Raw genomic sequence first — 24,976 nt, 5'->3', positions numbered from 1 at the left:
TCTTGCTAAATAGTTGGCATAAAGTATTTTAAATATTTTAGAAGACTTTACACCAGCCCATTTTCCTTCAAATTATTTCTTCAAACTAATACATGCAAGTTGCATTAAATGCAATTAGTGTTCTGAGACAATGATCAACTACTTCACCAACCTATTGTTTAAATATTTGAAACTTCAGTAACATGCAAAATGACTACTAAGCAACCTTATTTTAACTTTTAAGTTTATTTATTTTGAGAGAGAGAGAGACAGAGCAAGCAGGGGAGGGGCAGAGAGAGAGGGAGAGAGAATCCCAAGCAGACTCCACACTGCCAGTGGGGAGCCTGATGTGGGGCTCGAACCCATGAACAGACAGAACTGTGAGATCATGACCTAAGCTGACTGAACCACCCAGGCTCCCTGCAACCTTACTTACCTTAGAGCCAACTTATTCAAATATTATGTTAAGTCACCTGAAGAGGCTACCCCAAGGACAACATCATTGTTTAATACATTTAAAAAACTTCCCATTAGGAATTATTATCAGAGGCTGTTAAGTATTCTTTCAGGTATGCTCAGTGATATGACTTCAAATAGGAATTTGTGATCTCCGGTGCTCAATTCATAAGTCTATATGATTCCTCTAAAGGAAAATTCTGAATAAAAACTAATACAAATTCTGGGGTGCCTGGGTGGCTCAGTCAGTTAGGCGTCCGGCTTCAGCTCAGGTCACGATCTCACGGTCCGGGAGTTCAAGCCCCGCGTCGGGCTCTGTGCTGACAGCTCAGAGCCTGGAGCCTGTTTCAGATTCTTTGTCTCCCTCTCTCTCTGCTCCTCCCCTGTACATGCTCTGTCTCTGTCTCAAAAATAAATAAACATTAAAAAAAAAAAGAAAAAAAAACCAGTACAAATTCTAATACTTGAATATTAAAAAAAATCATAAAGTAGGACAAATACTTACTGTATGATCCCATTTATATGAGGTACCTAGAGTAGTCAAATTCATACAGACATAAAGTAGATGATCATTGCCAGAGGTAGAGAGGCAGGGAAAAATGGGAGTTAATGATTAACAGGTAGAGAGTTTTTAATTTAAGAAGATGAAAAGGTTTCTGGAGATAGACAGTAGTGATGGTTGCACAACAATGTGAATGTACTTAATGCCACAGAACTGTACACTTAAAAATGGTTAAAATGGTAAATCTTATGTTATCACTTATTGGGGATATCTTACCACAATTTAAAAAAAAAAAAAAACTAACCCAGATGGCCGGTGCTACTGTTGGTCAGTAGGCTATAGTTTGGATGGGCTATAGTTTGCTGACCCTGACACAGTTTATTAATGTAACTCTGAGTAAGTCGTATTATTCTTACTGCTTCACCTTCCTCCCATTAGAGTGTCAGAAATGAAGCCATACTATCTATTTCATATGGTTCTTGTGGATATCAAGATAACAGATTTTAACCAAAACGAAGTTTATACTAGTAAGACTTCATATTTACAGCACTTTTTTTTTTGAACAAGCAAGATTTAATTCAACATCTATTACATAAACAAGATTGAAAAGCAGGAGTCACAAGAGAATTAATGAGATTCACACACAGACTAAAGCTTTAATCACGCCTGCACTATGTTCCAGAATAGCCTCTAAACTATTATGCTAAATGTTTTTTGTTGTTTTTTGAAATATTTTACAGCTTTATTGATATATATGTATTTACATAAAATTCATCCTTTTAAAGTGCACAGTTGAGAGTTTTTAGTATATTCAGAGTTGTGCAACCATCACCATAATCTAATTTTTTGTTATATATGTATTTTTAATGCAAGGCAGTTAACATATAGTGTAATAATGGTTTCAGAGTAGAATTTAGTGATTCATCACTTACATATAATACCCAGTGCTCATTCCAAGTGCCCTCCTTAATGTCCATCACACATTTAATACATCCCCCCCACTCTCCTCCTTCAGGCAGCCCTCAGTTTGTTCTCTGTATTTAAAAGTCTCTTATGGTTTGACTCCCTCTCTGTTTTTATCTTATTTTTCCTTATGTTCATCCATTTTGTTTCTTAAATTCCACGAGTGAAATCATATAACTTTCTCTGACTTATAAGATGCTTCATATAATACATTCTAGTCCCATCCACGTTGTAGCACATGGCCAGATTTCATTCTGATCACTGAGTAATATTCCACTGTGTGTATATATACCACATCTTCTTTATCCATTCATCAGTCAATGGACATTTGGGCTCTTTACATACTTTGGCTATTGTTGATAGTGCTGCTATAAACACTGGGGTGCATGTGTCCCTTCGAATCAGCATTTTTGTAACCTTTGGTATCCTAAATACCTAGTAGTGCAATTGTTGGGTAATAGGGTAGCTCTAGTTTTAATTTTTTAAGTTTATCCATTTATTTTTGAGAGAGAGAGTGAGCAAAAGTGGGCAGAGAGAGGGAGACAGAATCCAAAGCAGGCTATAGGCTCTGAGCTGTCAGCACAGAGCCCAACATGGGGCTTGAACCCACGAACTGCAAGATCGTGACCTGAAGTCTGACGCTCAACCAAATAAGCCACCCAGGTGCCTCTATTTTCAACCTTTTGAGGAACCTCCATACTGTTTTCCAGAGTGGCTGCACCAGTTTGCATTCCCACCAACAGTGCAAAAGGGTTCCCCTTTCTCCACATCCTTGCCAAAGTTTGTTTCCTGAGTTGTTAATTTTAGCCATTCTGATAGGTGTGAGGTAGTATCTCATTGTGGTTTTGATTTGTATTTCCCTGATGATGAGTGATGCTGAGCATCTTTTCATGTGTCTGTTAGCCATCTGGATGTCTTCTTTGGAAAAGTATCTGTAAATCTCTTCCACCCATTTCTTCACTGGATTATTTATTTTTTGGGTGTTGAGTTTGAGAAGTCCTTTATAGATTTTGGATACTAACTCATTATCCGATACGTCATTTGAAAATACCTTTTCCCATTCTGTTGGTTGCCTTTTCATTTTATTGTTTGTTTCCTTCTCTGTGCAGAAGATTTTAGTATCCCAATGAGGTCTCAAAAGTTCTTTCTTGCTTTTGTTTCCCTCACCTCTGGAGACATGCCTAGTAAGAAGTTGCTACTGCCAAGGTCAAAGAGGTTGTTTCTGGTTTTGTCCTGTACGATTTTAATGGTTTCCTGTCTTACATTTAGGTCTTTGATCCATTTTAAATTTATATTTGTGTATGGTGTAAGAAAGTGGACCAGGTTCATTCTTCTGCATCTTACTGTCCAGTTTTCCCAACACCATTTGCTGAAGAAAGTCTGTTTTCCACTGGGTATTCTTTCCTGCTTTGTTGAAGATTACTTGGCCATACATTTATGGGTCCATTTCTGGGGTCTCTATTCTGTTCCATTGATCTGAGTGTCTTGTTTTTGTGCCAGTACCATACTGTCTTGATGATTACAGCTTTGTAATAGTTTGAAGTTTGGAATTGTGATGCCTCCAGCTTTTTCTTTTTCAACATTACCTTTGCTATTTGGGATCTTTTCTGGTTCCACACAAATTTTAGAATTGTTTGTTCTAGCTCTGTAAAGAATGCTGATGTTATTTTGATGGGGATTGCACTGAATATGTAGATTACTCTGGATAGTATAGACATTTTAATAATATTTATTCTTCCAATCCATAAGCATGGAATGTTTTTCCATTTCTTTGTGCTTTCAATTTCTTTCATAAGCTTTCTACAGTTTTCAGTAAACAAATCTTTTACCTCTTTGGTAAGGTTTATTCCTAGCTATCTTATGGTTTTTGGTGCAACTGTAAATGTGAAGACAAAGGTTAATACTAACTCTGGGGGGAAAAATACATACTGCAGGAAATTAAAAAAACAATGTATGTACTTGAGAATTATTAATCCATGAGGTGTTAGTGTGAAATACACCCCTTCCATCAGATTTAGGAAATTTTCAATGAAGAAAAAGAGGCCAGAGAGTCCGTAACTTGAATTAATAAAAGGTTGTCAAAAAGAAAAAAAAAAAAAATCACAAATATGCTTGGAGCCAAGTATGAGAAACAAAATGAGTGACCAACATGGTTAATAATAGTTTTTTGGTTAAATTTAAAATGACTATGGTAATTTTTTTAAGTTTATTTATTTTGAAACAGAGTACAAGTGGGGGAGGGGCAGAGGGGGGGGGAGAGAGAGAGAGAGAGAGAGAGAGAGAGAGAGAGAGAGAGAGAGAATCTCAAACAGGCTCCATGCTGCCAGTGCAGAGCCTGATGCAGGGATCAAACTCACAAAACCGCAAGATCATGACCTGAGCCAAAACCAGAGTTGGATACTTAACTGAGCCACCCAGAAGAGCCTAAAATGACTATTAAATGCACTTAAACAATTGGAAAATATTGAAAATGTATGAGTTAAGCTTTTAAGAATATAGAAAAACAAAGTAATTCTAAGAAAAGCATTAGTAAGAAAATTAACAGAAATAACTGAATTAAAAAGATAATCCTCTAACAAGACTGATCAAGGTAGAATAAAGAGAACATACATTACAAACAAATAAATAGTAACAATTCACAAAACAAAACATACATGAATAACTTTATACCAGTATATTTAAAAAGTTAGATAAAATAATATTCAAAAAAGTATATAAATTAACAAAATGCCCTAAGAAGAAATAAAGCTATGGGGCACCTGGGTAGATCAGTCAGTTAAGTGTCTGACTTCAGCTCAGGTGGTGATCTTGCAGTTCATGAGTTTGAGCCCTACACTGGGCTCTGGGATGACAGCTCAGAGCCTGGAGCCTGTTTCAGATTCTGTGTCTCCCTCTCTCTCTGCCCCTCCCCTGCTTGCACTCTGTTTCTCTCTCTCTCTCTCTCTCAAAAATAAAAAAAACATTAAAAATAATTTTATTTAAAAAGGAGAAATACAACTATTACTATTTGAGAAACTGAAATAGTAATTTAAAAACCTAGTGTCTTCCACAACTTCTCTCTTCTTAAAGATATTAGGACAGTTTTTAACAGGAGGCTATACCAACTCTTTCAAAGAGCAGATAGCCCCTATTTGCTGTAAAAATTATTTCAGAGAATTAAAGAAAAAAAACACCTCTCTTTATGAAGTTGTTATAACCTTGACACTCAGAACTGGACAATACAAGAAAAGTAAAAATTATCACAAACTATTTTACTTATGAGTATAGATGCAAAAATCTTAAAATGTAAGAACCAGAAAGCAAGCAAGAGACAAATCTGTCCTTTGCAGACAACAATTCTACAAAGAATATTTAAAAGAATCTACATGATTAGAATTCAAAAAAAAGAGTTCAGCAGAGATGGATGCTTGAACATCCATTATATTACTTACTATATGTCTATATATTTAAAACATTTTACAACATAAACTTCCTTAAAAGGAAACACATTTTAAAAAATAAACTAGAGCTATGGCATTACTATAAATACATCTCAAAAACTAAATGTTATAAGTTAAAAAACCAAGTTATAGAAATATGTGTAGTATAGTATCATTGTATTACATATTATGTAAAACAAAGTTTTACTATAGCTCACACATATTGGCAGTTGTATAGACTTTCATGGAATGGCATACTCAAGTTCAGGATGACAGTTACCTCTGGGTAGGGAATAAGAGGTGAAGAGGCCTGGGGAAGGGTACATAGGGAGCTTCAGACAAATCTGTAAAGATTTCTTTCAAAAGTCTGAAGCAAGGGGCACCTGGCTGGCTCAGTCAGTAGAGTGTGTGACTCTTGATCTCGGGGTCGTGATTCAAGCCCCGCGTTGGGTGTTGAGCTTACTTAAAAATTTTAAATAAACAAAGCGTGAAGCAAATACATCATTTGGTAAAGCTTGGTACTGGATGGTTTTAAGAAGCCCATATTCATATATGTATATATACACACAAATGCGTGTAAATAACAGTAGGAACAATAATAGGTGAAGAAAATGAGAGCTAACATCCACGCACTTATTATGTAGCAGGCACTCTTCTAAGTGTGTGTGCTTCTCTATTCCTAAGAACAACCTCAGGGGATAGATTCTACTTATATTTCTACCTAATATTATCTATCTATTACTATTTTACTACTATTACAGTCTATTATTCATTTTACAGATGAGGAACTAAAGCAGAGAGAGGTGAAGTTGGCCTAAGGTTATAAAGCTAGTAAATAATGAAAGTATGATATGAAGCTGGGATTCATGTTCTAGGGTTTACAGCTTAATAACTATGTTATTGTTGTTAAGTCATTCTCTATTCTTTTCAGTATTCATTTCCAATGTTATTTCTATATGCTGGAAATGAAAAACACTTTTTAACCCATGACCATAAAAAGATGCATACACACACACATATTCCTGTGTAGCTCAAACTGATTATAAAGATGCTGAGGGGTGCATGGGTGGCTCAGTCGTTAAGTGTCTGACTCGATTCTGGCTCAGGTCGTGATCTCGTCGTTTGTGAGTTTGAGCTCCACGCTGGGCTCAGCACTGACAAGCATGGCAAGCCTGCTTGGGATTCTCTCTCTCCCTTTCTCTCTGCCCCTCCCCCCACTCGTGCTGGCTCTCTCTCAAAATAAATAAATAAATAAATATTAAAAATAGATGTTGACAGGGGTGCCTGCCTGGGTGGCTCAGTTGGTTAAGTGTCTGACTTCAGTTCAGGTCATGATCTCATGGTTCATGGGTTTGAGCCCCACGTCAGGCTCTGTACTGACAGCTCAGAACCTGAAGCCCGCTTCAGATTGTCTCCCCGTCACTCTGCCCCTCCCCCGCTTGCTCTCTCTCTCTCTCTCAAAAATAAATAAACGTTTAAAAAAAAAAAAAAGATGCTCATAGGGGTGCCTGTGTGGCTCAGCTGGTTAAGTATCCAACTTTGACTCAGGTCATGAACTCACCGTTTGTGAGTTTAAGACCCAAGTCGGGCTTTGTGATAGCTCTGAGCCTGGAGCCTGCTTTGGATTCTGTGTTTCCATCTCTTTCTCTGCCCCACCGCTGCTTGCATTCTGTCTCTCAAAAATGAATAAATGTTAAAAAAATATATATTAGAAAATAAAATTTAAAAAGATACTGAAAGAATTCTAGGAATGTCTTGAAAACAGTGGCATCCCAACTACTCTAATTTATCAATTTACATGTTTCAGGTTTGGTATTTTTTAGATCATCATTTCATAGTCAAATATTATTCTTTAATAGTCCTAAGATAACATATATTTAGAATCCTAAATAAGTTATATAGAGAAGCATATATGATGTAATTCTACCATCTCTCTCTCTCATTAAAGGCAAAATTCCATTACTTGGCTTCAGGTCTGGAAACTAATATTAAGAGTTTTCAATAAGTCATTCTGCCAAGAAATTCAATTTCAATTATTATTATTATTATTATTATTATTATTTTTGGTCTCTCAGTAGGAGTTGTTTTTTTTTAAAAGCCCAGAGCTAATATACAATAATAAAAATATTTTGTATAGGACTGTTTATACTGCAAAATAAAAGAAAGGGAATTGGCATTCTCAGTCATTAAATATTTATAAGCATTAAGTGCTAATCACACTTTGTCCCCAGTACCACTGTTACCAGTTCTTGAAAATGTCTTTTCTCCATCTATAGCCACATTCTCAATGTTATCATCTACTAACCTACAGAATATGAATTCAGAAATTATGCAAATAAAGGGGCGCCTGGGTGGCTCAGTCTGTTAAGCTTCCAACTTCAGCTCAGGCCATGATCCCGTGGTTCGTGAGTTTGAGCCCCGCATTGGGCTCTGTGCTGACAGCTCAGAGCCTGGAGCTGCTTCAGATTCTGTGTCTCCCTCTTTCTCTGCCCCTCCCCTGCTCACACTCTGTCTCTATCAAAAATAAACAAACACTAAAATAAAAATAAATATAAAAATATGAAAAAAGTTCTTGCTTTCAAAGAGTTCACTGTCTAGCAGGGGAAAGAGACAAGTAAACAAAAATTATCTATAATACCTAAGTACTTTAATAAAGGTAATTAAAACATAAAGATCAGGGGAGATGAAAGGGTGGCTGGTGCACTTTTAACAGCAAACCTGAAACACGATGAAGGAGACAGCAATGGAGACTGCTGTTTCAAGAAAACTTGTCTTGAAGGGAGGATGATAGCTAGGGGCACAGGTTCTAGAGAAGGTTTTAAGATAGAGACGTAACTTAGCATCAACTATTCTGGACTACTTTCCTTGCTTCATTCCTCCCTTAGCAATGAAATCTCAGTTTGAATATAAGAAGCAAGTCATTGAACATTTCTAAGCCTCGAATGAGACAGATGTTTAAGAACTCTAAATTATAAAGGAAACAAATAAATTATCTCAAATTCTTTCTAGACCTAAGATTCTATGATTTCATGACTATGATTATCTGATCTGTTTAAATTCAAAGGTAAATCATAAAATATTCACCATGCAAAAAAGAAAAACTAAGACCAATTAAGGGATGAACTAGTTCATACAAGTGCATTCTATTATTTTTCAAAACTGTTAAAACAATTCCTCTTCCGACCATCAGTAAAATTTTCACAAAAGACAGTGCCTTTTTATCAGTTGGTAAAGTGCTTCTTGCTCTCAAACCTGTAGACTTCTAAACAATCAACAAGCAAACTATTTTGTGAGAACAGAAGTAAACTGCTTAAAAGCCCATAGCTTAGACTTGTAAAAGTCATCTTTTAAAAAGAAGATGTTTATGGAAACACGTGCATTACATTCTTTCTACAATGTATTTGTTCATTATCTTCACTTTAAAATTGTAATGTACAGGTTGAAATTCATAAACAGTTTTGTTTAAAATAAAAAAACTAGCTAAGATTAGATCTTCATAGTAATATGCCTTCTTTCCACTATTACACATTCTGAAATTTAGAACAAGGTTTCCCTTACCTGATATGGACATGGAATGTGATATTCTCTGCAGCGTTCTTGTATCCATGTTGTTTCCCAGATGCCACGGTAAGCTTGCTCATAAAAGTAGCATCCAATTACAACCAAGAGTGGTACGAGATAGAGAATGCTGAAAACACCAATCCGGATCATAAACTTCACCAATTTATCTTGGTTCTCCTTTTCTAATGGAATTTCAATTCGAACTCTGTTTAAGGATATAATGCCAGCTAAGAGGAGAGAAACTCCGACTACCACATACAGGCAGAGGGGAGCAAGAACAAAATATCTCAATGCATCAACATCGTAGAGGCCAACAAAACACACGCCACTGATATTGTCACCTTCAATTTTATTCATCGCTAAAAGGATGATAGTTAGAGTTCCGGGGATGCCCCATGCACTGGCATGAAATAGCAATGCTTTCTTCTCAATAGCTTCACTACCCCACTTTGGCACAGCTGCCAAGAACCATGTGATGGTAAGAATTACCCACCAAACACTGCCAGCCATAGTAAAAAAATAGAGTACCATAAAAAGCATGGTACAGGCTTTATTATGAGATCCTTGTGTCACTGTGGAAGCCTTATACTGTGAAGGGCTAGATGCATTGCAGGCTACTCGGTCCTCAAGCAAAAACCCAATGAAGAAAATTAATGATACCATCATGTAGCAGACTGCATAAAATATAATAGGTCTTTCAGGATAACGGAATCTTGTGACATCAATCAAAAAAGTTAAAAAAGTAAACAACGTGGCAGAGAGGCAAATGATTGAAATCAATCCTATGAAGTATCGAGCAAACGAAAGTTCTTCTCTCCTAAAGTACATATTTGGACAAGGAGGTGAACAATCACGCACGTGTAAAAAAGAATAACCAAGATCAGGATCAATTTTCAATTCTCGAGGACACCAAAAACCATAGTCCCTCTGCACTGCCACTGGAGCTCCTTCAGTAGGATCACCAGCTAAATTCAGATCCACAAGTCGAGGATATGGCTCATCACAATCTGGGAACCTAAAAAACAAAACAAAACAAGATGAGAACCATTTTCACTTACTGGGAAATCTATGGATACCAAACAATTTGGATTTCCAAATTTAGTACTCATGACCTTATTCATTCTTATATCCTTAGAGTACAATCACATTAAGTAGGAAAAAGGAAAAGTTGATATCTTGTTTATGGGTCATACAACTAGATTTTCCATTGTTGATCAAAAAAGGATATGGCTTGGGGTGCCTAGGTGGCTCAATCAGTTGAGCGTCCAACTTCGGCTCAGGTTATGATCTCATGGTTCATGGGTTTGAGCCCCACGTCAGGCTCTGTGTTGACAGCTTGGAGCTTGAAGCCTGCTTTGGATCTGTGTCTCCTCCTCTCTCTGCCTCTCCCCAACCCCCCACTGACACTCTGTTTCTCTCTCTCAAAAAACTAAGTAAAAACTTAAAAAAAATTTTTTTAAACTATATGGTTTTATACTTAATTTTGTTTTGACTTCAAAAACAGTACTTTTTTAAAGTTTATTATCTTTTTAGTAACCGCTATACCCAACATGGGCTCAGACTCATGACTCCTGAGATCAAGAGTCCCATGCTCTTCTGACTGAGCCAGCCAGGTTCCCCAAACAGTACTCTTTATTACAATAGTCTAACATAGCCATCAATAAGTAACACTGTATAAAGAAACTATTTCTGACATTATCTATTTATTATCTCCACTACTACCATAACTACTAGAATTTTAGTTCTGTAAGAACCAAGACTATATTTTGTTCACTACTCATCTTCAGCATCTAGACTAGTGCCTAGCACAGGGGACACATCCAATTAACATTTGTTGAGTTAATGACTGTTGAAGAAATATATACATATAGACCTAACCCAAGTAATTAGAAATATGACTAGGAGCAGTGTGGAAGACAGACTTGGGCAAAAATGGGAGCAGAGATACTAGCTGGGCCACAATGAAAACCAGATAAGGTAGGGGCACCTGGCTGGCTCAGTCGATAGAACATGCAACTCTTGATCTTGGGGTTAAAAGTTCAAGACCCACACTGGGTGTATAGATTACTTAAAAATAACAAAATCTTAAAAAAATTACATAAAACAAAGACAGATAAGGCAGTGGGAATGAGACAGACATGAAACTGGTTAGATAAAAGCAACAGTTTGTAACTGATTGGATGCAGAAGCTAAAGTCAATGAGGGAGAAACAGAAGATAACTTATAGAGAATTAAAAAACGAGCAAAGGAATAAATCAATTTTAGGTCTGTTGAAACTGAGGAATTTAAGACAAATGCAGGTTAGAATTTCCAAAATGGATGCTAGATACGCAGATTTGGAACTCAGCAGAAGAGTCAAGTCTAAGATTTAGGTGTAGGAGTCATTAGCAGATGAGTAAGAGTTAAAATGAGTGAGATGAGATCATCCAGGGAAAGCACATAGAATAAAAATGAATAGGTACAGAACTCTGTGAAGCACCAATATTTAAGGTGTAGAAAGAGGAACAGGATCCAAAAAAAAAAAAAAAAAATTGAGAATAACTGGTCTGAGAAGTAGCCGACCACAATAGTTCATACATGAAGGCCTACATGATTTTCATGAAAAGAGGGCAAGCTGAGGTTGAGGGGAATATAGAATAAAGGCAAAATATGGGTTTGAAGCAAGAGATATAGATTTGGCAGAGATGCTGAGAGCAATAAACAAATTATTCTGTTGATCAAACTGGAAATTTACCAAAGACAAACAGCAAATAGAACGGCTATGGTTGGCATCATTAAATATATGGCATAATTAATCTGTTAGAAAATGATTCAATGGATCCAGCTGGGGATCTGAACAAGTTTAGTAGAAGGAATGAATTGAAATTGCTAGCAAGAATGTTATTACAAGTGATGGGGCACAAAGCTTAAGCTAAGTAAGGAAATAAATTACATTAGGAAGAGGAATATGAGGAAGGGGAAATAAAAATCCAAAGTCTGGGAGTGTCAATTAAGTTCAAGAACAGCAGGAACAAGGATTTGAGCAATGCAGAAGAATGAAAGGTTGTTAGGGGCGCTGGGTGGCTCAGTCGGTTGAGCGTCCAACTTCAGCTCAGGTCATGATCTCGTGGTTGAGGAATTTGAGCCCCGCATCTGGCTCTGTGCTGACAGCTCGGAGCCTGGAGCCCGCTTCGGATTCTGTGTCTCCCTCTCTTTCTGTCCCTCCCTCGCTCATGCTCTGCCTCTGTCTCAAAAATAAACAAACAGTAAAAAAAATTAAAAAAAAAAAAAAAAAAAAAAAAAAAAAAAGAATGAAAGGTTGTTATGAAAGACCACCGTGCCAGAGTTTAAGGTTTCAGAGTTAGTCATAGTCAATCCCAGACAACAGTGAGGACATAAAATAGATTTAATCCCAACAAAAAGAAATAAAGATAATAATGAGATGTCTATACTTGTATACAAACTGTTAAAATAAAAGACTACTAAACAGTAGGAGTTAATTACAAGAAACAAAATAGGGTTCTTGCCCAAGCAATTCATAGCTGTTATAAACACCAAGAAATTAACAGACTTCTAAAAGAGGAACTATAAACACTACCACATTCTTGGGGAGAAGGTGGATGAATGGTTACATGAGGCTAGATAAAAAAACAGGTTAAGCATGTGGGAAACAGAATAAACAAATACAAGAAAGCAAAATGTCCGTGAACTGACTAGGAGAAACTAATATATGTTTTATTTCTTAAGTTTTTCAAATGCCAAATGAGAGTAACAAGTCCTGCTATTAACCTACCTCCAAGGGCCATTGTTAGATGGTAAACAAAATTAATTTTAAACATGAAGGAAAAAAGAATGTTCACTGCAGCATTATTGATAACAGCAAACACCCAGAAATAACTTAAGTGACCATCAACAGGAAATGGCCAAATTACCCTAGAATATTAATACCATTATGTAGCAATTAAAAGGAATGAACCAAACCTACAGATACAACTATATACACATATAAAAAAAATTAATGTTGTTTATAGATATGTGTATATGTAGCAAGAGTATAAAAACAAATATAGGAATGATTAACAACACAATCATTATTACCTCATCTCTGAGGAGGAAAGAAGGGAATGAAATCAAGATAGGTACCAAGAAAGGAACTTTCAACTCTATCTGTATTGTTTTATTTGAAGGGAAAAAAAAAAAAGTGACTGAGGCAAGTATCACAAAATGTTAAGACTGGATAAAGTTAGACAACAATAGGTACATACCCATTTATCTTACTATTCTTTATCCTCGAAATACTTCACAATACAGAAAGGTACATTATCATATAAGAAATGCAGTATTACTGTACACGTTATTACTATCATATAAATCTGTAAGACTGTCTAGTAAACATCTTCGAATCTTTGGAAAATACTTACAATCTATACTTGGAAGTGATCTGAAAAGTATCTGACATTTTCTGATTCTGGTTTGCTAATACATGACAGAAAAGCAGAGTTGACAGAACTTCTTTAGTCATTAACACATTTAAATCATATGGATACTTAACTTCCATTAAATCATCATTAAAGACATTTAATGGTGAGGTAACGAATGATTATTTTCCTCTCTATATTTTCTAACTGCATTACTCATACTTGTATAACCAGAAATTTTTTGAGGAAAAAAATTGTCTTGTTTTTCTCCATTCTTTTAAAAATTTCTTCACAGAAACGTTTTTTCTTTTCTACCTTTTTCATTTAGTGATTCCAAGTCCCTAAGGAAATGAACAGTTCAGAGGTCATGAAACCTCTGTTCAAAATTAAAACTAATATATGCTACATTTCAAAAGTTTTAAAAAACTGATGAACTAGAAGACAGGTAATTTTAACATACTGCAGCATACCATAACTAATGATCTATGAAAATCTGATTTTCGCACCTACTGCATTCCATATCTTCAGGCCAAGGAACACCAAACATCTCCATGAGCTCCGAACACTCACTGTAAGCCCGTTGACACAGCCTACGACAGGGAAGTGTGACACGTCCATATTCCATACAAATAGGAGCATAGAGTGCACAAAGAAATGGCCGAAAATCCCGAGAACAATCCAGATTCACCATTGGGTGGAATGGCTAGGAAAAAGTTAAAATTGAATAATTAGAGAAGGAGTTGTATACAAGTTAAAGTTTACTATATAAAATATTACAAGATTCTTTTTTTTTTCCATTTTAAAAATGTCTGGAGGTTATTAAAATTTTCTGAAAAAAAGATTTTGTTTTTCTAAACAAAATCCTCTTAGCTATATCCCTGAAGAGTCTGAATTGGTTAAGACTGAGTTATATCTCAGAATCTAAATTTTAATTCTTAAAGGTGATATTAATGAAGAGGCAGGGCTCAGAATCACATTATGATCCATTTTACATATGAAAATAAAAATTCATGAAAGATATGCCAAATGCTCAAAAAAGTGATTACTGCTTGGCGACAGGATTTTAAGAAATTTTGATTTTCTTCTTTTCATGTATTTCAATTTCTACATTTTCTTCAACTAACAAGTATCAACAGAGAGCAGACAAAAGTTAAAAGAGGAAAGGGAGAGGGGGTGGAGGAAGAGAAGTAGTTATACATAGCAGTAGTTATTTTGAGCGTAAGGGAGAGGGAAGAATCTCTCACATTTGTCCATATTTTCTCGTTCTTGTTACATTAAAAATTTTATAGAGAGTTCTTTGAACTCTGGTATCGCATAATGTAAGCAGAAATAACACTGTAAGCTGATATTAAGGAAACAAAAGGAAAAAATAGCGGCGCAAACATAAAACCATGTTAAAATAATTATAACCACAAGAATAGATCAAATATCCCAATAAATGTGCACCTGGGTTTTTGACTATCAAATACATTTCCCACTTATTTATACAATAATTTCAGAGTCATTGCTGATTTTGATCTGGTAACACATATTTTCACCACTAAGCCTTTCTACTGAGTACGAATCAACTTCTACATTGATATATAATATTTTCTAAAGGTCTGCCATACACAATGCAGTCAGAAAACCAAGGGTCACTTAAGAAAACTGATGTCAAAGTTAACTGTATAATGTTATAAATGTATAACAAATAACAATAAACTGTATATGGCCATCACTTCCATGAATGAAGGAATAGTTTATGTTATACCAATGTTTCCATCAAGAACAATTTTAAAATACAGAAAAAAAGTTTAAAAACACCTATTTAAAGCTACTGAAGAACTGCTGAAGTAAAAGAACTAAAAGAACCAAGAATACAGAGAGCAGGGAAACATGGAGAGGTGGCCTGATAAATGCAGCCACTTTTCCAAGGAGGTATTTGTTGAAATTGGGCATAAGGCAAGAGGCCGTGAATCAGGCTTTGACTGGGCTGGTGCTAGAAAACGGAGAAACCAGCAGAACTGTGGTGGTCTTACAAGGCTACAAACAAAATTCAAAACAAAAGGAATAACACACAGGTGAGAAGGGCAAGTGCCAAGGATAGAGTCTGACACAGAGCCAATTTTCCCTTCAAGAAATTTGAAAATTCTGAAGCTGCATAAGGAAGGACACTAAGAAGCTAAGCAGAAAACCTCTGAAAAGCAGAGTGGAGATTTTGGCAGTTTTACATGCTGGATTAGAGTTCAAGTTCTGCCAGGGGAACTGAACATACCGACTCAGCCTCTGCATGGCTATACTCAAGTTGCAGGAGCAAATTAGAGGGAGGCAGAGACCTGCCAAAACTGTAACCCAGCCTCAACTCAGCTCACTTCCTGATGGAAGTAAGGTGATCTCCCATTTATCTGCTTATCAGAAGAAAGGGTGAACCTCCTCTGGAGCTATATGACATCATCTGGAACCTCACCAATATTTTGTAATATCTAACACTCAATAAAAAATTACTAGGCATTTCTAAAAACAGGACCACATTGGGCACTTGGGTGGCTCAGTCGGTTGAACAGCCAACTTAGGCTCAGGTCATGATCTTATGGTTAGTGAGTTTGAGCCCTGCATCGGGCTCTGTGCTGACAGCTAGGAGCCTGCAGCCTGCTTCAGATTCTGTCTCCCTCTCTCTCTGCCCCTTCCCAGCTCATGCGCTCTTTCTCTCTCAAAAATAAACATTAAAAAACAAAACAAAACAAAACAAAACAAAAACAGGACCATACGATTAAAACCCAGAAAAAAAATTACATTGATTTGGTGACCCAGCTATTGATCTTAATACACAAGACTGTATATAATTACATCAAATATATTCAGGAAAACAAAAATGTATTTTATCAGAAACTAAAATCTATTATAAAAGGAATCAAATGGAAATTCTATAACTGAAATATACAATCTGAAGAACTCATTAGATCAGAAGACAGAATTGGCAAAATGGAACACAAGACAATAGGAAATACTCAAACAGAAGCACACAGACCAAAAAAATACTGAAAAAATACATAAAATAAGAGACATGTAAAACATGGAAAAGTCTAAGATATGCATACTTGGAACCTCAGAAGGAGGGGAGAGAAAGAATGTGCAGAGGCAATATACAAAAAGATGATGACTGAGAATTTTCTAAAACTAATTGAAGACAACAACCTACAGATTCAAAAAATTTTACAAACCCCAAGGATAAATACAAGAAAATCACACCTAGGCAAATGTTATCTCAATTGTTGAAAACAGAAGAAAAATATCTAAAAAGCAGCCAGTGTTAAAAAAGACAACTTACTTTTAACAGAGGAACAGTTAACATTCAGAGCTTGCTTTGGAAAACCATAAATCAATAGAACTTAAAGAGCTAAGAAAATAGAACTGCAAACCCATAATTCTATAGCCAGCAAAAATATCCTTCATAAATGAAGGCAAAGTAAAGACATTTTCAGACAGACAAAAATGGGAGAAAATAGGTCGCCAGCAAACCTGCACTACAAGGAATACTCAACAGTTCTTTAGACAGAAGGAAAACGATCAAAGATGAAAACTCCAGAAGTACTTAAAAGAAACAAAAGGGGTGAATATGTGGGAAAATATAAATGAATACTCCTTGTACCAATAACAAAATAATGCCTTAAAATACATACAACCCACAGGTATATTAATATATAATAATCAAATGGAAAAGATGGGAGGCCAGAGGAACACTAATGGGGTAGTGGTTTAAACAATGATTTTTATTAGAATATTATATATTATAAGTCATGGGAACATATCAATTTCTATGATAAGCAATAAAAAAATGCACAACATGGTAAAAGAGAGGCAAACAGAGTAACACAAAAGGTGGCAAAACTGGAGAGAGAAAGAAACACAAAACAGTCTGGACATATTGAAATCAAATAGTAAGATAGTAAATATTAATCCAAGTATATCAGTAATTACTTTAAATATACATGGACTAAAAACTCTAAGTAAAAGACTAAGAGTTTTGGACTAGGTAAAAACAAAAACAGGAAAAAAAAACCCCAACTATGCTGTTAACAAAAGACATTTTCAATATAAGCAAATGGCTTAAAAATAAAAGAAAGAGGGGCTCCTGGGTGGCTCAGTCAGTTGAGTGTCCAACTTCAGCTCAGGTGTCATGATCTCACAGTTTGTGCGTTTGGGCCCCGTATCGAGCCCTGTGCTATCAGCTCAGAGCCTGGAGCCTGCTTCGAATTCTGTGTCTCCCTCTCTCTCTGCCCCTCCCTCACTCACACTCTGTCTCTCTCTGCCTCTTAAAAATAAATTTAAAAAAAATTTTTTTAAATAAGTAAAAGAAAGGTAAATGGTAATGGAAGAATTAGCCAAAAGAAAGAGTAGATTTTATGACAAGTGTTCCCAGAGATAAAGAGCATTTCATAAGACAAAGAATCAATTCACTGATCCTAAAAAGCAAATCTAAACATATATGCACCACTTAACATAGCTTCAAAATATTTTAATCAGAAATAGACAAAATAAAAGGGAAAATGTACAAACCCACACTCTGAGCAAAAGACTGATACACTTCTTTCAGTAAGTGACAGAAGAGTGAGGCAAAAATTCTGTAAGAATACAGAAAATCTAAATAAGCCAACTACAAATTTGATCTACATATTTATAATCATGATGCCCAACAATGACTGGATCCTATTTAACACACACATGGAATCTATCAAAATTGACCATATTCTAGATCCTAAAAATCATGCCACAACAAAACAGAGAACTAAAATCATTCATAGAAGGTTCTATGACTAAAATGTAATTAAGGTAGAAAAAAGTTACAGAAAAAGCCCAAACCCACTGTTTGAAATAGCAGACAACAAGCTTGTAAATAACTCATAATCAACAAAAGGAATCATAATTGAAATTTAAATTGTACAATTATATAGATTATATAGAGAAGTAAATAAAAACAATAAAATAACAGCAAAAGCTATACTGAGAAGAAATTTACAAGCCGATATACACATATAAGAAACTAAGAAAGCCTGAAAACAAGCAATGATATTAGCACCATCTCCAGAAGCTAGAAAAAGAGTGGCCAAACTTAGAGAATATAGAAGACAGACAATAATTAGGAAAAGAAGAGGGAGGGAAAAAAAAAAAACCCAAAATCTCAAATTACCAATATCAGAAATGGAGGAGAGAACATTACTAGAAAAATAATGTAGATATCATAAATAATAAATTTGATATGTTAGATGAAATGAACAAATGCCTTGGGAAAAAATTAAAATTTACCAAAACTCAAAGAAAATCCAGTCTTCTATCTACAAAGAAATTTAATCCATTATTAGCAATGGTTCCCCCCCCAAAGAAACCTCTAAGTTATGATGACTTCACTAGAAAAATGTATCAAACATCAAAGCAAGAAGTTGCAGTAATCATACACAAACTCTAAAAAAGGAAAAAAAGGAACCTTTCCCAATTCATCTTATGAAACCAGAGTAATTTTTATAACAAAACCCAACGGGACTACCTAAGAAGGAAAATTATTCTTCATGACCATAGATGTAAAAATCATATCCCAGTATCAGTAAATTAACCATAATATATAAAAAATCAATATACCACACTAAATGCACTTTTTCCCCAAGGATTAACATCTGAAAAACCAGTTAATATAATTAATGTCATTAATTGAAAAAGGGGGGGTAGGGGCGCCTGGGTGGCTCAGTCGGTTAAGCGGCCGACTTCAGCTCAGGTCATGATCTCGCGGTCCGTGAGTTCGAGCCCCGCGTCAGGCTCTGTGCGGACAGCTCAGAGCCTGGAGCCTGTTTCAGATTCTGTGTCTCCCTCTCTCTGACCTATCCCGTTCATGCTCTCTCTCTCTCTCTAAAATAAATAAACGTTAAAAAAAATTAAAAAAAAAAAAAAAAAGAAAAAGGGGGGTAATCACATGATCCATTAAATAGCTGTAGTAAAAGTATTAGATGAAATTCAACATCCATTTATTATGGACTCTTAAGAGACTAAGAAATTTCCTCAAATCTTATGTCAAGTATATACATCAAACCACAGAAAACCTCATACTTGTTGGTAAATTATTGAAGGCTTCCTGAGATCAAGGATGAGACAAAAATAACTGTTACCACTATCTTATTTAACACTGTATTGAAAGTCCTCACCAAGGCAGTAAAAACATAGGAATAAAAGGTAAAAGAATTAGAAAGCAAGAACTATAAAAATTAAAGTATATGGATCAGAAAGAAACTATCATTATTCATAGAGGACTTGTGTTCTAGTTACCAAACTTTTATCTCTGTTCCACATTCACTCTTCAATATCAATGCTCTATGATAATAGATGGGATTTATGTCACCACTTCTCCTTTACAGTAAGCATGTGTTTAAACTTTCTCAATAAAGAGTGTTAGAGGAACACTGCAGGACAAAGGGGGCTTCCTTGTTGGTTGTGGCTGCTGTGCAGTCAGGCAGCAGTGCAAATGTAAAGAAATCTATGGTGCTGTGTCCCAGCCATGTGCCCAGAAAGGTCTCTTAGTAAGTAGCCTCACAATCACGACATAGCCTAGTGACACCCTTCCTGCAGCCCTTCCAATATGGACACTGAATGCTTGAGGCCTCCTACCTGCGGCAGTGCCTTGACTCCCTCTATCTACTCAACCACCAGCTAACACTTGCCTATGTATGCCCTGAAGAACTGCTTCTTGCTTGCCCAGCAACCATGGATCAGCTCTGGCCCAGGCAACCCAGTGAACGTCTCTGCCATCCACTGAGTTGCAACTACATCATCTACAATTAAGGTCTGAGCCTTGGTGTTTGGAAGTCCCTTCCAAGATTGTCCCTCTGCCCTAGAGAGCCCTACTGAGCTCTCTATTTTATAAATACTCTCCTATAATGGCTTATTTTTATTATACTTCCCTTATTTAAATCATTGAGTGTGTCTGCCTTTTTTTTTAACTTTTTTTTTTTAATGTATATTTTTGAGAGAGCGAGAGAGGTGGGGGGGGGGGGGGGGGAGGATGAGTGCCAGAGGGGAAGAGAAGGAGACACAGAATTTGAAGCAGGCTCCAGGCTCTGAGCTGTCAGCACAGAGCCCAACGTGGGGCTCGAACTCATGAAATACAAGATCATGATCTGAGCCAAAGTTGAACACTTAACCAACTGAGCCACCCAGATGCCCCAAGAGTGTCTGTCTTCTAATAGAACCAGACTAATAAAAACCTGTCACAAAGAAAATCCAAAATAATCTATAAACCATTAGAATAAATGAATTTACTAAGAACGCTGGATACAAAGTCAATAAAGATAAAAGCTATGTTTCTACCTTTCAGGAATATACTAAAAATGAAATTAAAAAAAAAAACAATTGAAATTAAGAAAAAACTTCAGTTTAAGACCATCAAAAGTACAGCATCCTATATTCAGGAATAAAGTTAACCAATGTGGTGCAAGACAGAAAACTACGACGTGTTACTGAAAAAAACTGAAGACAACCTAACAAATAGACACCCTATATTCAGGAATTAGAGGACAATGTTGTTAAGATGGCAATAGTCCTTAAAGTGATCCAGAGATTCAATTTAAACCCTTAAAATGGCATTTTTTTTTTTTTTGCAAAAATGGAAAAGTTGATCCTAAAATTCCTATGGAATTGCAACAGAGTCTGAACAGATCAAAACAACCTTGAAAAAAAGAACAAAGTTGGTGTACTCATACTTTCCAATTTCAAAACTTAACATAAAGCTATAGTAATCAAAACACTCTGGTATTGGCAGAAGTCTAAACATGCAAAAGAATATAGCTGGGGACCCTGTGTTATACCACATACAAAAGTTAACTCAAAACTTGTAAAAGAAAATAGAGGTAAACCTTCATGACCTTGGATTTGGCAATGGTTTCTTAGATCTGACAACAAAAGCACAAGCACAAAAGAAAAAAAACCAGATATATCAGACTTCATCTAAACAGAATGCTTTCATGTATTTCAGAACATTTTCAGTAGAGTACACAGACAACACAAAATGGAAAAAAATATTTATAAGACATATATCTGATAAGAGTCTAGTATCCAGAATACATAAAGAACCCCACAACTCAACCAAAAGACAACCTAATTTTTTGAATGGGCAAAGAACTTGAAGAGACATTTGTTTAAAGAAGTTAATGCAATGGCCAATAAACATGAAAAAACGTTCAATGTCATTAGGGAAACGTAAATCAAAATGACAATGAGATACTATATTACACCAAGATAGCTGTAATCTATAAACAAATAAATAAATGAATGAATAAATAACAAATGCTGACAAGGATATGGAGAAATCAGAACCCCCATGTGTTGCTGTGGGAATGCAAAATGATGCGACCATTATGGAAAACAATTTGGTGATTCCTTAAGAAGTTAAACATAGATTACCATATGACCCAGCAATTTTACTCCTAGGTATATACCCAAAAGAATTAAAAAATGATGCTCAAGGGAAAACTTGTATATGAATTTTTACAGAACATTATTTGTAATAGCCCTAGAGAGCAAAATAAAGCAAAAAGAAGCAAAGAGAAGGAATAAAGAAGAAAAATTGGGGCACCTGGGTGATCAGTTACGCGTCTGACTTCAGCTCAGGTCATCATTTAGTGCGTGGTCCAGGAGTTCAAGCCCTGCATCGGGCTCTGTGCTGACAGCTCAGAGCCTGAAGCCTGCTTCGGATTCTATGTCTCCCTCTCTCTCTGCCCCTCCCCAGCTCATGCGTGTGCACGCATGCTCTCTCTCTCTCAAAAACAAACACTAAAAAAATTAAAAAATTAAAAAAAAAGAAAAAAATCAATAAAACTGGAAACAGTAAAATAGAGAAAAATCACTCAAATAAGAGCTGGTTCTTTGAAATTAACAATAAAATTGATTAGCTTCTGGCAAGATTATTTAAGTTTATTTATTTTGAGAGAGAGACAGAGAGAGAGAGAGAGGGAGACAGTGTGTGTGTATGGGAGGGAGGGAGGGAGGGAGGAAGGGAGGGAGAGGGAGAGAGAGAGAGAGAATCCTGAGAAGGCTCTGCATTGACAGCATGGAGCCCAACGCGGGGCTTGAACTCTCACAAACCATGAGATCATGACCTGAGCAGAAATCAAGAGTTGGATGCTTTTAACCAACTGAACCACCCAGGTGCCCCTAGCAAGGCTATTAAATAAAAAGGAAAAACACAAATTACCAATACTAAGACTGAAAAAGAAGATGTCACTGAGGCTCCACAGGCATTAAAAAGGCAGTTGGGCTGGGGAGGGGGGGGCGCGGTGCGCCTGGGTGGCTCAGTCGGTTAAGTGACCAACTTCGGCTCAGGTCATGATCTCATGGTTGTGGGTTTGAGCCCCACATAAGGCTCTGTGCTGAACACTTGCTCGGAGCCTGGAGCTTGCTTCAGATTCTGTGTCTCCTTCTCTCTCTACCCCTCCCCTAATTGTGTTCTGTCTCACTCTGTCCTTCAAAAATAAATAAATGTAAGGAAAAAAAAAATTTTTAATAAATAAAAAATAAAAATAAATAAAAATAAAAAGGCAATAAGGGAATATTACAAACAACTCTGTGCACATAAACTAGACGCCTTACATGAAGTAGACCAATTCTTCAAAGTCAGACTACCAAAACTCACTCAAGATGAAGCTGATAATCTGAATAGTCCTGTTAAGTACTAAAGAATTTGAATTTGTGGTTAAAAACCTCCAGAAAAGAAATGTCCAGGCCAGATGGTTTCATAGCTAAAATCTAACATTTAAAGAAATAGTAACACCAATTCTACATAATCTCTTCAAGAAAACAGCAGAGAAGGGAACACATCTCAACTAATTCTATGAAACAAGGGGTGTTTAATATTAAAACCAAACAAAGATAGCACAAAAGAAGAAACTACAGACCAGTATCTCTCATGAACATAAATGTAAAAATCCTTAAAAAACAGTAGCAAAGCAAATCCAAAAATATATTAAAAGCATTATATACCACAACCTAGTAGAGTTTCCTCCAGAAATTCAAGGCTGGCTCAATATTCAAAAACCAATTAATGTAATCCCAAATTACCAGGCTAAGAGAAAAATCGCATTATCATACCAAATGATGCAGAAAAAGCACTCATGAGGGGCACCTGGGTGGCTCAGTTGGTTGAGTGTCCAACTTCAGCTTGGGTCATGATCTCACATTTCATGAGTTCAAGCCCCACATCGGGCTCACTACTGTCAGCACAGAGCCTGCTTCGGATTCTCTGTCTCCCTCTCACTGTCCCTCCCCTGCTTACACTCTCTCAAAAATAAATAAAATGTTAAAAAAAGAAAAAGAAAAAGAAAAAGCACTCATAATTTTAAGTTTTCAACAAACTAGAAATAGAGGATAATTTCCTCATCTTGATAAAGAACATCTACAAACACCCTGCAGCTATCATAATTAATGGTGAAACATGGATTCTTACTCCTAAGATTGGAAATAAGGGAAGGATGCCTATTCTTACCACTCTTATTCAACATGGGACTGGAAATCCTGCCAATACAATAAAGCAAGAAAAGGAGAAACTGGAAAAAGAAAACTGTTCCTATTTGCAGGTGACATTATTGTCTACGTAGAAAATCCCAAGGCATTTACAAAGAACACCTCTTTGAACTAGTGAGTTCAGTAAGGTTGCAGGACACAAGAAAAACATACAAAAACCCCAACTATTTCTATATAGATTTGCATTCCATATATAAAGAGCACATGAAAAACTAAAACAATACACTTATAACCACAAAAGAAAGAAAGAAAGAAAGAAAGAAAGAAAGAAAGAAAGAAAGAAAGAAAGAAAAAGAAAAAGAAAAAGAAAGAAAGAAGAAACACCTGCGTAGAAATTCAACAAAACATGTAAAGGACTTGTATGCAAAAAACCATAAAACGCTGATAAAAATAAATCAAGGAATATAAAAAAAAAAGACAGATATATATTTGTGTTAGTTTGCTAGGGCTACTGTAACAAAGTACCATAAGCTGAATGGCTTAAACAACAGAAATTCACTGTCTCATATATCTAAAAGCTAGAAGTCTGAATCAAGATGTCGACAGAACCATGTTTGCTCTGCAGATGCTAGAGAAGGATCTGCTCCAGGCCTCTCTCCTAGCTTTTGGTATCCTCAGATTGTGATAGCATAAATCTGATCTTCACATTGCTTTCCCCCTGTGCCTCTTCACATCATCCCTCCATGTGTGTCTGTGTCCAAATTTCCCTTTTCTAAGGATACCAGTCATAACTGAATTAGGGCCCCTTCCTACTCCAGTATGACCCCATTTTAACTAATTACACCTGTAATGGTCCTACTTCCAAAAAAGGTCACATTCTGAGGTACTGGAGTTAGAACTTCATCATATGTTTTAGGGGGACTCAATTCAACCCATAACAACACTGTTCATGGTTTGAAGATTCAACATTAAAGATGCCAATTCTCCCCCAAAAGATTTCCAGATTTAACGAAATTTTTATCAAAACTCAGCATGACTGTTAGTAGATAAAAAGGAACTTATTCTAAAATTATATGGGAAAAACAATAGGTTTTGAAAAAAAAGTGGAAAGAATCATGCTATCCAATTTTAAGACTTACTATATTGTTAACAGTAATCAAGACAATGTGGAGAATCAGTGGAGACAATGTGGACAATCAGTGGAGAGACAGATACAAAAGATC

At 36.0% G+C, this 24,976-nt stretch overlaps 1 protein-coding gene across 4 annotated transcripts in view; it reads right to left on the bottom strand.

Moving 5' to 3' along the window:
• The window catches only part of FZD3 (frizzled class receptor 3), a 99,622-nt gene that overhangs the window by 49,583 nt on the left and 25,063 nt on the right, over window positions 1-24,976 (bottom strand). For 3 of the 4 annotated variants that reach the window (XM_053216652.1, XM_053216653.1, XM_053216654.1), the window contains 3 exons: window positions 13,784-13,980; window positions 8,878-9,895; window positions 6,881-6,988 (listed from right to left, as the gene is read on the bottom strand). In XM_053216652.1, the coding sequence (XP_053072627.1) occupies window positions 6,881-6,988; window positions 8,878-9,895; window positions 13,784-13,980 (1,323 nt within the window). The remainder of the gene's footprint in view (window positions 1-6,880; window positions 6,989-8,877; window positions 9,896-13,783; window positions 13,981-24,976) is intronic. The other variant, XM_027069788.2, reaches the window with a different exon arrangement.

The sequence above is a fragment of the Acinonyx jubatus genome, chromosome B1, assembly GCF_027475565.1.
Source record: "Acinonyx jubatus isolate Ajub_Pintada_27869175 chromosome B1, VMU_Ajub_asm_v1.0, whole genome shotgun sequence".
Lineage (NCBI taxonomy): Eukaryota > Metazoa > Chordata > Mammalia > Carnivora > Felidae > Acinonyx > Acinonyx jubatus.
The sequence above is the reverse complement of the archived record's forward strand: the minus strand, read 5'-3'. Positions and strand labels throughout refer to the sequence as shown.